This window comes from Macadamia integrifolia, chromosome 3 (assembly GCF_013358625.1).
Source record: "Macadamia integrifolia cultivar HAES 741 chromosome 3, SCU_Mint_v3, whole genome shotgun sequence".
NCBI classification, from domain to species: Eukaryota; Viridiplantae; Streptophyta; class Magnoliopsida; order Proteales; family Proteaceae; genus Macadamia; species Macadamia integrifolia.
Genome location: NC_056559.1, coordinates 5,046,335 through 5,059,000, shown reverse-complemented (window position 1 = coordinate 5,059,000; position 12,666 = coordinate 5,046,335). Strand labels below are relative to the sequence as shown.

The 12,666-nt window shown below is 39.5% G+C and overlaps 1 protein-coding gene and 1 pseudogene across 22 annotated transcripts; both read left to right on the top strand.

Moving 5' to 3' along the window:
• Positions 1–1,200: 1,200 nt before the first annotated feature.
• On the top strand, positions 1,201–8,647 carry LOC122073911 (splicing factor U2af small subunit B-like). 22 transcript variants are annotated; one of them, XR_006138911.1, is made up of 5 exons: positions 1,201–2,834; positions 4,724–4,779; positions 5,635–5,933; positions 7,686–7,775; positions 7,959–8,647. XR_006138911.1 is itself a non-coding variant. In XM_042638615.1 (2 exons), the coding sequence occupies exon 2, from the start codon at positions 1,909–1,911 to the stop codon at positions 2,743–2,745; it is 837 nt and encodes a 278-aa protein (XP_042494549.1). In that variant the 5' UTR covers positions 1,201–1,607; positions 1,840–1,908; the 3' UTR covers positions 2,746–3,135. The 22 variants fall into 22 exon arrangements, 3 of the variants coding, with proteins under 3 accessions (XP_042494549.1, XP_042494550.1, XP_042494548.1); XR_006138906.1 differs by having other exon boundaries at positions 7,956–8,647; XR_006138904.1 differs by having other exon boundaries at positions 7,686–7,879.
• Positions 8,648–10,405: 1,758 nt separating this feature from the next.
• LOC122074718 lies at positions 10,406–12,016 on the top strand (annotated as a pseudogene).
• The last annotated feature ends 650 nt before the right edge of the window (positions 12,017–12,666 follow it).

Sequence of the window (12,666 nt, the reverse complement as noted above, 5' to 3'; positions counted from 1 at the left end):
AAACAAATGTCTAATTTTGTTTATAGACACAGAAATAAACATAAATTTCTATTTCTATTTCGAAAAACAAGTGAAACGAAACAGAAAAATTAAATGATTTTTAGAGTGTTTTTCCATTTCTGAACACAAAAAAACATATTTTTGAAAACAAAATCAACCGTACCCTAGCTCAATTCACATAAAATCATATTCATTCATGAATAAGAAAGTTTTCTTTCAACATAAATGATGTGATCTTTTGACTGAACTCTTCACTCGTGATTAAGACATAGTAGGCTAAACAAAGGTCAGATCTAAATGGCGATGAGATTCTCTTTCAACATAAGTGAAATAAAACTGGATGCCAAAGATCGGAAAAAAAATGGTAATGTGTTGATTGGGTTTTGATGAGGCAAAATATGTCCCATTCCTCAGTACAGCTGAAGCATGTATGCAAACCTGAACAGAAGATTGACCTGCCACCTTGGCCCTTCATCAGGCCGTGCTACCACCTCTGCCCTCCATCAAGTCGTACTGCCACCTCGGCCTTCCATCAGGCCGTGTTGCCACCTCGGCCCTCCATCAGGCCGTGCTACCACCTCGGCCCTCCAATAGGCCGTACTACTACCTCGGGCTCTCATCAGACTGTGTTGCCACCTCGACATCTCCTTAGGCCGTGCTACTACCTTAGCTCTCCATCAGGCCGTGCTGCCACCTTGACCCTCAATTAGGCCGTGCTGCCACCTCGGCCCTCTATCAGGCTGTGCTGCCACCTCGGCCCTCTATCAGGCTGTGCTGTCACCTTGGCCCTCCATCAGGCAGTGCTACCAGTCACCTTGGCTCGACCAACCTGTCACATCGGCTCGTCACAGTCAAGTAAGGCACCCAAAAACGTGCACGTATCCACTCTTACATTCAAGGGACATGATCACTGATCACGAGGGCAAGACTCTATCCACTACACGTCATCAGAGGCGTCCACCCCTGTCACGACTTGCACCTCCGAGATCAATGGAGAATATTCCCAGAATATGACTTGAAACCCGAAATATTCCCAGAATCATGGAGCCACTCCCCCAGAATCATGTACTCCTTATCTCTCCATCAACAGCCTATAAATACCAAGATAAGCCTCCATCATAGGGAATCAATCACTCATTTTACTAGAAAAACTCTCTTGAGCATCTGCTGTGAAAGATCTGACTTAGGCATCGTAGAGTCCCCTGTCGGGTCAGCCCGGCTCTCCCTTGTCATCTTGACCCCTATCATCTCTTCTGTGCAGGTCGGCTGAAGCACCAGGAACTGCAGGGAAGATCGTCCGAATGTAACCTGTAGGATCTCGAGGACCGTAGGCCCGTGCAGGAAAAATAATCAAACGGTTATCCAGAAGTTGGAAGCAGTTGATGCGATATGATACGGGAAAGGACGGCCCCCATTTGAGATTTGGAAGCAGTTGATCCGATATGCTCACAGAAAATCACTCCTCCTTCAATATCGGACTGTTTGCCGCAATGCTGCATGTGTGCTTCCTCCTGCATTTCCATGGCGAAACCCTAGACCTCTAGAAGGTTCCTTCATTTACCTTCTTGAGGTTCCGAAATCAATCCATTCGATGAGAGCGAAGCTAGGTCAGTTTATTTTGGATGTCTATTTTAACTATATTTTGACGATCCGAGGGATTTTTTGGTGATTCTTCAAGCGTTTTATGCAGATCTGTTCTTCAATTTCGTTAGATCGACATATAGATCATGGTTATTTTCTCTGTCTGAATATTAGGGTTTCCGCAAATTAGTAGTAGTGTTGCGTTTTATGCTTCTCCGATTTCTGCAAAGAAGGTTTTTTTATTTTGGGTTGTAGCAGGTTGAGATCAGCAGCTCGTATTCCTGATTTCTTGGGCTCTAGGACTGCTGTTCGCTTTTGTTTGTTTCCATGGCGGAGCACTTAGCTTCAATCTTCGGCACTGAAAAGGACCGAGTGAATTGCCCCTTTTATTTCAAAATCGGTGCTTGCCGCCACGGCGATAGATGCTCTCGTCTTCACAATCGGCCCACCATTTCCCCAACTCTTCTTCTATCAAACATGTACCAGCGGCCAGATATGATCACCCCTGGTGTTGATCCCCAAGGACAGCCTATCGACCCTCGGAAGATTCAGGAACACTTTGAGGATTTCTATGAGGACATCTTTGAGGAGCTCAACAAATTCGGTGAGATAGAGAGTTTGAATATCTGTGACAACCTCGCAGATCATATGGTTGGTAACGTTTACGTCCAGTTCAAGGAGGAAGATCAAGCGGCTGCAGCTTTGCGGGCTCTGCAGGGGCGTTTCTACTCTGGCCGCCCAATCATTGTCGATTTTTCCCCAGTGACTGATTTCCGTGAAGCTACTTGCCGGCAATTTGAGGAGAATAGCTGCAATCGAGGGGGATACTGTAATTTCATGCATGTGAAGCAGATTTCAAGGGAATTGAGGAGGAAGCTCTTTGGAAGGTATCGTCGATCAAGAGGTAGTCGTAGTCGCAGCAGGAGTGTGAGTCCTCCATACCACCGTAGGGAATCAGATAGGCATGGGGACTACCGTGATCGGGACTACCGGAATGGGAATGGTTGGCGGAGCGGGGACAGATATGGAAGATTCGACAACGACGGGGGAAGGCGACGGCATGGGAGTCCAAGGCGAACCAGAAGCCCGATAAGGGAAGGGAGTGAAGAACGGAGAGCAAGGATCGAACAATGGAACCGGGAGAGGGAGGAGAATCTGCAGTGATTGGGTTGTGATGGTTGTTCCGTGGCTATTTCTGTCTGCAGAGAAGTCAACAGGACATGGAGCTCTTATTGTCATTGTTCTGCTAATTGGTAATCATTTGATGCCTAGCAGTCTTTGTTATGCTCCTTGAACCTTCAAGGAAACTGGTCTCCTTTTGGTGTTGAATGAGAGTAGGCAGCTGTGATCAGGGTCTGGTTGAGTTAGGAGTCACTATTAGAAATAGGTTGGGGGGGGGGGGGATAACTACTCCACTTATATTTTGATGTCTTTAACCATTTTTTTTTTTTTGATACTTATGCTAGATTTGAGAGCTTTATGTTCATTTCATCTTCTGCGCTTTTGCATCATATCGTTGATTTCTATTATTTAATGCATCATTTTTCTCTTTTAGTAGTGACACATAAAATGGGGTTGTGTAGCCTACCCCATTTAGGTGGGATAAGGCTTTGTTCTGTTAATCAGATATATCTGTAAGCATCACATGAAAGATCTCTAGGACACAAGGGAAAATACCCTGCATAAATTCAGCAAGATCTCCAAGGGCATGGCTCTGGAAAGATTCTAGAGTTGGTAATAAGGTTACCTTGTTTCTTTGGGATTTCCACCTTTGGCATAATACTGTTTCTTTTTTTGGTACTTAGCATCACCATTAGGTTCCTGTGAGGTTTTCTGTAGAACTATCTCAAGTATATTAAATGTTGTGACGATGTCATGAAAATGGAACTAAGGCAATGTTTGGTAACCAAGAAAAGAAAATAGTACAAAAAACATAATAAGACAAAAAAATATGATTACACAATGATATTTATGTGCCTATCTCTCTCCTCAAATTCAATTTTTTTTGAATTTTTTCTTTTCTTGGCTACCAAACATAGCCAAAAGATAATGTTAACATGGAAGTTTTCTTTGGTAACACATCTCAAGTGTTAATGTTGGGACATTACTCAGTCTGTGTCCCTAGGACTGTTTTCTAGAATAATGCTAAAAACAATTACATGCTCTGTTTCTTTAGCTAATATAAGATATATATATATATATATATGTAAATCCTCCTTCGAAGTGTCAGTAAATAGTTCAGAAGAAGAGGGATGGTTAGATCTTTGGCTCTCTCCATTCTACTTGGTGCCCTGTCACTTCTTGGATAAGTATTTCTCATATTGCTGTTATTTTTTTTTCAAACATTTTACATTTCAAATTTCTTAGATTCCAGATGCCTTGGAAGTACTTGAGGGACACCTTAGAAACACGTTTCTCGGTGGATTTAATCTTTTTGTAGACTTCTTCTATATTGTTTGGGATCTCCTACCTTATGTTTCCATTTCTTATATGCATGCCAGTTCCCACACTTTGTGAAGTTGTAAGGGTCTTTTGGCATTTTGTTTCATCAGGTACTTCCTGGCATTTTGTGCAACTCCCCACTTATTACTTTTGAGAATGGCATCAGATCCTGAAACCTGATTCTGCTTTGGACAAATACAATTGTAAAATTGTTGGACTTCCTATTTAGCTTCTATTGATTTTACTCTATCAGCACTGTCCCAGGGTGCTAGTTTGCATGTCTGATCCACTTCTTCAGAGGGGGAAATAGATCAATGCTATATTTTTTTTAATAATATAGTGCTCATCAGTGATGAAAGGAGCCAGTTAGAAATCGGGACATGATTGATAAAGGTGAAACCAGGCAATCTTTGGTGTTTCCTAGGATTTGTCTGACCGGGTTTTAATGTCAGTGATGGCAAACTTATTTGATTCTCAGGGTCACTGTCATTCTTATTGTATTTATCTATTCTAGTGTATATATATTATAATATTCTTACTTATATCCAAGAAGGGGAGGAATATTCCTTTTGTCTGGTTTAGATTTACCATAGAAGATAAAACCATAGTGCTATATCTGAATATACCTTTACAGTATTTTATATTTATTATCAATTACACCAATTTATTGATTAAATAATCGCTCTTCCTTGCCACTTAGGTGCTGGTGGAGGATGTTACATAAAGAATTCCTGGTGCTGCTTTGCTTTCTACTGTGTATGTATCTTCCCATAAATATCATTTGTTGGGTCTTGATAGGTTCTCTGTGATATCATATGCCATTTGGTAGTTGTATTGAAAGAGTTTTTAATTTTTTTGCTGGTAAGATGGTAAATAGTCAGATTTAATTCTTAGTGTCTTTGTGTCACCTTGCCTCGTAGTGTTAGGAAATTTATTATTCACTTTTGTTTCCTTCTACAGCCTAGTCCATTGTTTTCAAACTCCCTCATTGTACTTGTAAGCGACCATCTGACTCCTGAATACTTGTCAGTCATGTGATTTGCAGACTTTATTATTTTAAACTTTGCTAAAATGAGAAATGTTATAGTTTTTTGTGTGTTTTCTGCACTATAACTTCTGCCTTTGTGTTATCTGGGCTTTTTAAAACACTCGCTAAACTTATCTGCTTTACCATTTTCTTTTTTCATTTCAGATATCATCTTAAACTTTGCTAAAAGCTGGATAGTGAAGTTATGCTGCAGTTGGCCGATTGATTTAATTACTTTACTTATTTCCTTTTAAGAATTAGAAACAATAGGAACTGAATTAGAGTTGTTTTTTATTTTTATTCGAGTGAGATTTTGTTTCTATCTTTAGATTTAGGTGCAAGTTTATTCAATTTCAAAATAGGAAACTAGGTTATTGTTTTTGTCTTTAAATAGTGTTATTGCACCCAACTATGGGACTTGGATTGAATGAATGTTTGGGTGAAACCATGGCTGCCGTGCATGCATCTCTCCGTTTTTACCTCTTATCTCTTCCCTTCCATTCTCCTACTCCCTCATTATTTCTTCCTCTTCATTCTTGTTATTTTTCTAGTATTCTTATCAACAACTCTGTTTCTGGCGACAGTTGCTGCCCTAATCTGGTGGATCGATCTCCCTCACCTTTGACTTTCTGGGACTGAAGCTCTGGTCGTGGATTCCCTATCCTTGGGTGACTCACACCTTTGAGAGGGTACTTTGAAATCCTTCACAGCTGTGAGAGCCAACACCTGCAACTGGCTGCAATAACATCTATCATCAGTTCTTGACTCAGATCTTCTATGTTGACTGCTGGGCTGTTCTTCCAAGCTGTTGGCTGTGGAAAACGAGAGATCTTTGTGCTGCGACTCTTCCCCAGAAATTTCAAATCAATCTGAGGTCAAACCAGTGAGTTCTCCCTCTCGAAGCTTTGCTGGTCTACCGCCTGGAGTTCTGTCGAGAGGAAGAAGAAGGGTTCTCCTATTAATTATGGTTTTAACTTTTAATTGACCGTTAAGTTATTTTTTCAAATTCCCCCTTCTTTTATTAGTTTACAGAATTACCCTTATTCAAAACACTTTGAATCCACATTTGCCCCCAAACTTTAATTCTATTTACCCTAATCTTCTTTAATTTTCAGATTACCCCCATTATTTTAATGTTTCAATTCCAGTTTGTCCCATCTACTATTTGTTCACTCTTAAGGACCTGTTTTGCTTTGGATATTATGGATTTGCCATCCTTTGAATTTGATCTATCAATCATTCTCGTGGACCCATAAGTGATTCGATTTTGAATTTGGAACCCAGATCCACATCAAGTTGTGCATCAGATGCTTTCACATGTTCAAGACTTGTTTTCAGTTATCTGTATGTTTCTTCAAAATATAGGCTGACCAATCTGGCCCTGAATTCCTCCCCACCCCCCCTCCCCCCTTCCTCCTCCCCCCTCTTTTTAAATTACTGAATTTCTTTACCGAGTTATACCTTGGTAGGGAGTCTCGTTTTTTTATCATGCAATATCATTACTATGGTTCTAATGTTCTCAATCCTTGGAAGGATGAGCAAAGTTGCTGTTAGAGTTGTCTTAATTGTAAACTGCCCTGATCCAAGTTGAACGGGCTTAATTTTCTTGGCTGGCCTACTACCTCCTACAGTCTGACCTCAATTAGTTGAGGTGTTTCACATAAGATCAGTACACGTTATAATATTAGATCTAGGCAAATTTTCGTTGAGGAGTTTAGTTATTCTTTAAAGTGGATTATTCATCCAGTGAGCCTTCTTATTCTTTCTCCCTTCCCCTTTTGGTTACCCCCTGCATCTATTTTTCCCTTTACCTTTATCTTTTATTTCCTTACAGTTTCTCACTGAAGTAATTAATTTTTATTTATTTTCTTCATTTTCATCCTGTTCTTTCTTTATCCGCCCCCCGCCCCCCTTTTTGACAATTATTATGGTGGTTATCTGATCTTTGAGAAAGAAAACTACAGTAGTCTGCAAATGGGCTCCCACACCTCCTTAGTTAATTGGGGTGCCACTGAACTCACTTGTACCTAACAATGCACTTGTTAGATAGATTCCAGTATTATATCTGCCTGGCAATTTTGAAGCATCTTAAAACCCTGATTTCTTCTGCCTTTTAATACTCATCAAGCTTCATGTATCTGATTCCCTTAAGTAGCATGGTCTGTTGGATCAATGTTGAGTTACTCTTTCTCCATAGAAGTAAATAATTGATTTGAGACCCACATTTGGTAAAATCCAAAAGGTTTCACCATGTGGTTTACGATTTATGAGGTTTCCATGTATGAGACTCAGTAACCCTTGAATATAGGGAATCTTGATTACACTCATTATTAACTTAGTGAATGAATTTTTTAGATCTTTGCATAGTGACACCCCCTCTTGTTTTATTACACATCCTTTCGTGCTTAGAGTTGATAGGTTTGTTCTATAATGAATTTTATTTTATTTTACTTCTTTTATTATTATTATTTTTTTTCTTTTGAAGTTGATTCTGTGCAGATTGCTTTCAAAAATTTAGATTGCAAATTTTCAATGAAATTTTCATGTAGTTTAACTCAACATTGCAACTTGACTGGAGTATGGAGTTGCAGCGTTATGTCTGGCTTAATACCCTGAGTGATTTTGTTTTTGTCAGGCAAAGCAATGATGGAAAAATTCTTAGATGAGTCAAAATGTTAAAGACTGTTTTGAGTGCCTCGCTCTCTGAAGAGATTCCTCTTCTTGAGTTAAGACCTCTTTGCAATTTCCCTTTGAAATTCTCAGAATTTACCATAGTTTTGGTGCAACTTGTACCATTCCTGACCCTCGAGTCCTGAATCCTGATGGAAGGTAATAGGACCCTTTGGTATAAATCGTTAAATCGTTAAACCAGTGTTACTTATGTCAGCAGTGTTTCATTTTTCAGCAGAAGAATATCGATTTCCGCCGGTGGATGCTCTCTAGTCAATTTGTACAGATTGTATTCTATTTCTCTTACATAGGCAATTGAGAAAGATATGGCGGTTCAATCGTCCTATTGCATTGGACTTCTAACTAAATGATCTGCCAGGGTGAGTCATTTACAGCGGTTCTTAGATCCTACTCTGGAAAAATGCTGGTCATGCTTGGGAGGTGAAGATTGGGTTTTGGATAGGAATACAAGCCCTACCAGTGGAAAAATGTTGCTGATGCTAGGGAGTTGAAGATTAGGGTTTGTCTAGAATACAGGCACCAGCGATGATCAAGTCTGTTCAGTGAGAATGTTTTCAGGATCTGGGATTAGGACTCTTGTTTTTGGGTTTAGACATATATTGTAGTTACTGTTTACAGGAGCACTTGTTATTTTGCAGCAGAGACCAGGGTTACAGGATTATCTATCATTGTCTGCCTGGTGAGATGATATAATCAGATTTCTAGCTCCAGATCCCAGGAAGAGGATGCACTGATGCATGGTGTTCTGGCAAACCAAGTATCCTCTTTGCTACCTATTAGGCTTAGCTCTTGAGACTCTTGGGGATCTGGTTCCCATGGTTCTATGTATTGGTATGCTATAAGGGATATTGTTATTGACGGGGCCTGATACAGATAAGGATCGCCCAAACATTCTGTTGTGATCTATTTCTTTGCCCTAACATTCTATTGTGATCTATTTCTTTTACAAGGATGTTGAATAAATTGTTGACCACAGTGGGGGACAATTTATTCAACATCCTTGTAAAAAAATATGTTCTCTTCTATCAAAAAAAAATTGTTGACCGGACTAAAAGAGTTCTTTTACTCTTCCAGCTTAAGAAATTGGGGAAGAATATGGCACTCGGGTTCACAAAACACAATAACTAGAATGAAGATATAATTGCCTACAATCGTATTGTAAGGATTTATGTGATTCAGATGAGAGTAGTTTCACCAATAATGGAGAAATTGGTTATGCCCTCTATGTTTGAAGACGGTGTTGGTGTTGTGCAAGCAAGGAACAATATATTTTTTCATGGTTGAGCCTATTTATTATGGTTCCATTTGGTTGCAATGGGAATGTAAAAGGAAATGAATTGAAATTTTCATACTTAAAAAAAAATGTTTATAATCATTGCCTCATATGATTGTATAAATTACTTAATTTTTTAACTATATTTAGTAATTATATATTTTGCATGTAATTTTTATTTTACATATTAAAGCAAAGGGTTTTGGATGCAAAGTAAAGTGAGATTTTATAACCAAATATGAAATGTTAAAGTCACATGGTATATTATATTTTAAGTATGAAAATTTCACTTTCCTTCCCTTTAGTTCCCTTACAATCAAACATGGTCATTATATGGTAAACTAGACCCACATAGGGGCCAAGAATGGATTCATAGAGGAGTCAACATGGGCTTATAGTCACACTTCTTGGAAAGCAAGGATGATGCAAATCATAATGCACCCATGCATTTGAGGAGCTGATCAAGTGATCAATCTTCAGTTACTCCACTGAGTATTGCGAAACTGGCAGGCCAAACCAACTCAAATATAAAGCTAGTAAGGATTGCCTAACCCTAACACTGGAAAATGGGTTAAATTAATGGTTAACCCTAACATTGAAAAATGGGTTAAAATTGATGGTTGACATTACAGGGTGTCAATTGGTAAGGTTTCAGTTTAGTGTAGGAGACAACCAAAACTCTAATCGAATGCATTTTTTCAATATAGAAATTATGTAGAATCGATTTGGTTTTGATATGGTTTTATATGGTTAATTATGTAGAATCGATTTGGTTTTGATATGGTTTTATATGGTTATGTTCGATTTGGTTTCGTATGGTTTTTTAGGGTGTCATAAATCATATGTCTATATATTATAAGATACATATATAATAGATTGTTTTTTCCTTTGTGCAAGGGCCCTCCGCTAACAAGAGAGGGCAACAAAACACTAAACAAAGGAAAACAAGAGAGATTGGACAAAGCTCACTATAATATATAATTACAGTACACGTGGATACTTGATTCGGTTTTGGAATAGCTAATTTGGTACAGTTTGATTTGGTATGATTTTAAACATTTGGTATCAGTTTTGGTCCCAAATTGACACCAAACTCATCTAAGATCTAGATTGGTTCACTCTTCCAGGGCAGAAAGGAAGGTCGTTCGGCGGCTAATATGTCCCAACTCCCGACTCCCAACTTGGATCGGAACCGAAGTAGAAACAAGATCTGGATTGGACTCAACTTGAACCGACCTAATGGCTGAAGAAATTATTTGATTGGGCCATATATCCTAAAACTCGTTTCTATTGGTCCAATGACGGAAAAACCGCGAAAAGCTCCTGTTACCGATAAAACGCTACTCTCCTCTTCCCGCTTTAAATTCCAAAAAAACGATAGTAACGTGTGGTTTCGGTGTTGCAGACTCTGCGTCCCAATCTCTCCCTCTCCAAACTCAGTTAATACTCCAAAATCCAAATCGTGTCGTTGAACTCTAGACCAGATCCACGTTTCTCTATGGCTGATGGAGAGATTCAAGCAGACGACTCTTTCAGTCAAATAGATCTTGATTCCCTGTTCAAAAACATTCCAGAAGATATGAGTCTGTTCTTGGATGACCTCCCCTTCGTCACTGACCCATCGGTTGGAGATATAGTTCAAGAGAACTCGAATCCTTCCCCATATAGTGTTTCATCGTGGACAGACGAGCTGGAAGAGTGCTGATGAAGGACGATAAGGAATCCTGCGTTGAGAATCAGGAGGAGTTTTGTCTGGATTTCTTCTCCGATATCCTCCATGCGTCTCCTGATCAATCTTGTCAAGCACGGATTCCAGATGAGGATAGTTCGACTCCAGAAACCAATGTATCCGATGATAACCAAAAGAAGGGCAATGTTTCCGCTGTGAAGGACGGGGAAGAGGATGATCCAATGAGCAAGAGACGCGAAAGGTAGTAATTAGTCCTTAGTTTCCCTAACAGTTGAGTATTACATAATAGTGTTTCTTCCGAAGTGTGTGATCACGATCCATGGGATCGAGGGGTTTTCTTTGAGATCAAGAATAGCTCCAGAATTTCTTTTATTTGGTTGTGTTGATTTTGTTCCGTTCCCTTTATTTTCTTTATACTAGTTGATATCCTTGTAGGTTCAATTATAATCATCATCTGCAATTCGAAGCTTTAAATTTTTGAGGAAAGAAAAAAACTTGAATGCTGATTGTGGGTGTAATAGTTTGAACCCCATGAATTTCTTTGGGATTTTCTACCTTCAGGCAGCTGAGAAATAGAGATTTTGCCGTGAGATCAAGAGAAAGGAAAAAGATGTATGTAAGGGATCTGGAATTGAAGAACAGATACCTTGAAGGGGAGTGCAGGAGACTGGAGCGCTTGCTACAATGCTACATTGTAGAGAATCAGGCTCTCCACATTAGCTTGCAGAACAAGGTTTCTGGTGCCATGGCCAAGCAGGAGTCTGCCGTACTCTTCTTGGGTATGAAACTTAAATCCTCCAACCCTCCTCTCCATCCTTCCCATTCTGTTAGTCTCAATATCACTCTAGTTTTTAGCTTGACAGAGGTTTTCAATTTTCTCGTTCATTAATAACCTCAATGTTGTTGAATTTGGGTGTTCGGCAGAATCCCTGCTGTTGGGTTCCCTGCTTTGGTTCCTGTGCATCATGTGCCTGTTCTCTCTGCCCACACTGCTCCACTCGAATCTGGGAGACCACACACCAAGAGAAGAAAGCAGGAACAATCAAATTCAGGAGAGATTGGCTCTAAGGGCAACAGGAAATGAGAGATTGAGTTTAGGGATGTTGCGAGTCTTCTTTAAGAGTAATCGATGCAAAGCCTCACGGACAAAGATGAAAGCAGACCCTGTTTCTCTTGCTGTTTTAGTACCAGTGATTTGTTGATTCGTCCACCTCCCACCCTTAGGGAAACCATTTCTGGTAGTTGTAGAATCTTTCCAGTCCATTACTTTGTTCATAAAACTTTCAAATTATTTGATTTAGGAAATTCTTAATTCTCTGGTTGTGCTTTCATTTCTGAGATGGGATGCATTGGACTGAAATTGGCATTTGGAAATGACACAATTTCTAGTACCTGATAAGCTAGATTCATTAACTTGGAAACTTGGAAGTTTGGAAGTTTAATTGGCACAGGTAAACCATTGATTTCTCCATGAGAACGCTTCCAAATGGTGCTTAGTGTCTGAACTGTGGAAGAATTGTTACTGTTGAAGTACTTCACCATGCTACTTATGGATGTTTTCAGTGAAACTATGATGGCCCAATTGAACTAATAAGCAAGACTTTCTACGATTAGTACATCTCCATTTCATAAAATTACTAAGCTCTAGTTAGGCTTGCATTGTCATGAATCTGTCTCTCATCAGAAATCCCCTCAAATCCTGCATGTTATTAAAAGATGATATTGAAACTCGGATTGCAAATGTGGATGATTACTCCATTCCGTGTGGAGTTAGATTGGAGTCAGATGAGGCAATTCATTCATTCATATTTTAGATTGGCATGCAACCTCCTTAGTTGATCCCTCTGAAGTGGATGATCCTGAGTTGAACCATACGGAGGAGGAAGAGGAGGAGCTTCATTGGGAAGACACTCAAATCTCTGCTTTGCGTAGGGAGAGGAGTCATCGTATTTGATTTGCCCC

What these genes read in the sequence shown, in the direction of transcription:
- LOC122073911 (XM_042638615.1), top strand. Translation starts at nt 1,909, where the DNA reads ATGGCGGAGCACTTAGCTTCAATCTTCGGCACTGAAAAGGACCGAGTG.